The sequence below is a fragment of the Bidens hawaiensis genome, unplaced genomic scaffold (genome assembly GCF_021521415.1).
Source record: "Bidens hawaiensis isolate Kalapana, Puna unplaced genomic scaffold, B.hawaiensis_p1.1 tig00014140_1, whole genome shotgun sequence".
In the NCBI taxonomy this organism is placed as follows: domain Eukaryota; kingdom Viridiplantae; phylum Streptophyta; class Magnoliopsida; order Asterales; family Asteraceae; genus Bidens; species Bidens hawaiensis.
This window is the reverse complement of record NW_027492217.1, coordinates 175,404-179,145: the sequence shown is the minus strand read 5'-3', so window position 1 is coordinate 179,145 and position 3,742 is coordinate 175,404. Positions and strand designations below refer to the sequence as shown.

At 33.4% G+C, this 3,742-nt stretch overlaps 1 protein-coding gene across 1 annotated transcript; it reads right to left on the bottom strand.

The window, feature by feature from the left end:
* Nucleotides 1-580: 580 nt before the first annotated feature.
* LOC143545970 (uncharacterized) lies at nucleotides 581-1,512 on the bottom strand. Its single transcript, XM_077037731.1, has one exon. The coding sequence runs from the start codon at nucleotides 1,483-1,485 to the stop codon at nucleotides 637-639; it is 849 nt and encodes a 282-aa protein (XP_076893846.1). The 5' UTR covers nucleotides 1,486-1,512; the 3' UTR covers nucleotides 581-636.
* Between the last annotated feature and the right edge of the window lie 2,230 nt (nucleotides 1,513-3,742).

Genomic DNA, 3,742 nt, shown 5'->3' with positions numbered 1-3,742 from the left:
TTATTTTTCTTAAGAGGCAAGATCTGATATTTAAAATGAAATTAACCAATCAAACATGTATTAACTATAACAATTATTAATACACTACAATTTTGAACCATGATAATTATCAATAAAAAATATGGTAAGTACTATTTACACTCTAATTTTGTAAGATTAAGAGCGTTCACAAAAGATACTCTAAGTTATGTGAGTGAGTTCTTCATATTGTATTGAGTGGTTGCAAGTGATTGTAAATGAAGAATATAGAAAAAGTTATTGTTCCTGATTAAATTTAAAGAAACATTATTCATCATCTATTTTTGTAATATGTTTTTAAAGTGGTTATGAATAAAGTAGAGAAAAGTTAATGATAAAAGTATAAAAAAATAGTATTTAATTGAAAATATAAAAAATAATGTTTTTTTTTATGTAATTATGAAGATGATAAATACTTGCTATGAATGCTCTAAGAGTCTTAAGATATGTATTTGATCTTAACACTTCATTAAACCAAAAGCAGTAATTGTCAATTACGTAAGTAAGACGTCCAATAAAAATACTAGAAAGTCATTTCAATAATTATTTATAAAATTACCAATAAAACTTTAAAATTTACATGTGAAACAAGATTTGACATTTGTGACTCATCATCATCTACAGTCTAATATCAGTACTCTCAAACCAAATTTGCTTGAATACCTTGATGATCAAGTCATGATACTCATCCGAATTCAATGCAAGATAGCATGCAAGAAGATCTTCCAAATCTTTAGAACTCTTAATATTATTCTCCATTATCATCTCCACCATTGATTCCTTAAAATCCCTACCCGGATCCATTGATGTTTTCACAACCGCCAAACTTTCCGATAAGCTCCGCCGGGTCCCGCTTCTCCTCCGCCCGCTGCTTAACCCGTTTACCCGAACCCGGTTCCCTAACCTCGGCGAGTAACCGTTCGCTTTCGATTTTCTCACCGGGCTTCCGATAATACCCTCCTTCACAACCCGAACCGATAAACTCCGACTCGCTCCGTCGATAACCCATTTACCCGACCCGAATTCGTTTTCCTTCGCGGGTTTTGTTATTATCCGCGGGAGGTCAACTTTCCTGTAAATGACGTCTTCGTCTAACGAATTATTTTTGCACGTGCAAGTACTGGATTGTACTGGCAACGTGCTTTCGTCGTCAGGAAAGTTGACCTCCTGCGACTTTAATTTCTGGCAGCCGCATTCAGCTGCCATAGATTTTAATTGTCGGCGACCCGGGGAAGCTGGTTTTTTTTTCTTGGTGGATTTTCTTGGCGGGTCGGGAATACGGGTCGGGTCGGGTATGGGTTCGGTTAGTTCTCTAGTGAAGTAATATGATTTTCTTTGGTCAACTGAAGGTTGAGAAAACTGAAACGACGACAAGGACGAAGAAGACGAAGTTGTGACGGGTTGGGTTTTGGTTATTTTATTGGAAGTGTGAAACCAAGAGAATCTGAACTTGTAATTGCCCATCATCAGTGTTGATTTGTTGGAATGGAATTGAAGGAATAAAGGAAATGGAGTGAAGTGTGGAGAGGAAGTTATGATAAATAGAAAGGAGGAAGACATGTGGGGACGTCGAGGGTAAAAAAGTCACACAAAGAAACAAAAAGAGGTGGGCCCCACGGTGGGTGCTAATAAAGATGCTTTAACACTAAATCGTCATTATAGTGATGGGTGAGACGGAAAAGTTTAACGGGACACGTAAACGGGTGAAGGTTGGGTACGAGTTGTAATTGAAAGGGATTTTACGAATTGCCAATTGGTACAGCGGTAGCCGTAACTGGAGTAATTGTTTTCGGTTAATTTTAGAGGATTTTATTGATTTTTGGTATTCTTCTGAGTCGATGGCCCAGGTCATCCTATTATGTTCTTCAGACGAAAAGACGATTTATTTGTCATGTTGGTCTCGGGCGTTCCTGAATTTATTGTTAGAAAAAAGTTGTTAGGAATTTTAGTTTCTAGGAATTAGGATTACTTGAATATATGATAATAAAGTTGTTATTATTTGATTTAAGTTCATTTTTTTATTTTAGGGTTATTACATTGAATATCAACTACTTATTTAGTTACTTAGAAAACCCGTTACAAATTGACCATATTTAGATTGGCCAGTTATGGTAGGGGCGGTTGAGCCTTCCAATCGGGTTGACAATAAAATTAAATTGCTAATTCCGTATGTACTGAATCATTAGTAATTTGTTCAACTTAAAGAAAATAAAAAGTTAACACGACTCCATATGTTGTTTTGATCAGTTATTTATATATAATTATTTATCATATCGGGTTTTATACCGCTCTGACTAATAATATAATCATCGAGCATTATTTTTTAGATATATTATGATTCTTTTATGCATAATTGTTTTGTTGACTAATGGTTAAATAAACATTTAAATTGACTTTGGGAAATACAGAGAAAGGATTTCTCTTCAACGTACATTGATATATTAAACATTTTCTAGGTAGTCAAGATAATATATTCACCATTTTGTTTTTTTCTTCAACATTGATTTATCATTTATCTCGTAAACTTAGAAATTATTATAATATATATATTTTGAAACATGACACTATTTTGAAACTTAGATAAGGGTACATGCACCGATCAGCCGGTGTCCCGATGATTGAGGGTTATGTGCCTTATGTCCAAGGCTTGATGCAAAAATACTATCGAGCCGGGGGTCTCACCGGAAGCGGCCTCTCTATCCTTATGGGGTAGAGGTAAGGCTGTCTACATCTTACCCTCCTCAGACCCTACTATAGTTTTGCTATTGGTTGGATATACTGAGTACGATGATGATGATGATGATATGACACTATTTTTTCACCTCCTGAATTACCAGGAATATTAAATCATGGCATGCTCATAAAAAAACATAAAACAATTTATGTCCGTACGTTTACTTTTAATGCCGATGAATAATAAACTTTATTAAATTATGCTGTATGTAATTAAATAATATACATACTTTTATTTTTAGTTAGTACAAAATATAATTAAAAAACCTCAAATGAACATTATCGTCGAAAATCTTAATACAAATTTTATGATCAATACATATTTGTTAAATGAACGTGAGGATAACTTTGGGCTTCCAAATTGTTAAATATGCTTGTGGTAATGACCAAGATATAGACATGAAGTTAAATAACACAACCCCCTCTAATTCAGCTCACGCTCTACTCATAAAAGTTTGAGCGTGCTCGTTCATATTAAAATACTATATTGTTATTTTAAGTATAAAGTATATTAAATTAATATTGCTTGAAGGCTATTTATAAATGGTGTTGAGTTTTAACTTATAAACATAGAATTTAGGTTTAATTTAAATGAACCAAACGAGTGAGCTTACCTTGACTCAAGCTCAGCTCAATTACCAACTAATCTTGCTTGACATAGCTCGCAAACAAGTCGATCTCGAAAGAGCCTCAAGCTTTCTAAACAAACCTTGCTCGACAAATAAAGCTTATATTTATTCCGTGGGCTTCAAATGTTAACAAATGCATACTTGGTGAATGGTATCCTATCACGTAGGATAAGCATTTTTACTATCTTATTTAAAGCTAGGATAGTGGCCCGTACGGGTGAAAAAAATTTCAAACGTCATATATATATATATATATATATATATATATATATATATATATATATATATATATATATATATATATGCTAAGTATAAAATGAAAAACCCACTTGAGTTGTGAAAACTTTAGAAACCCATTCCCA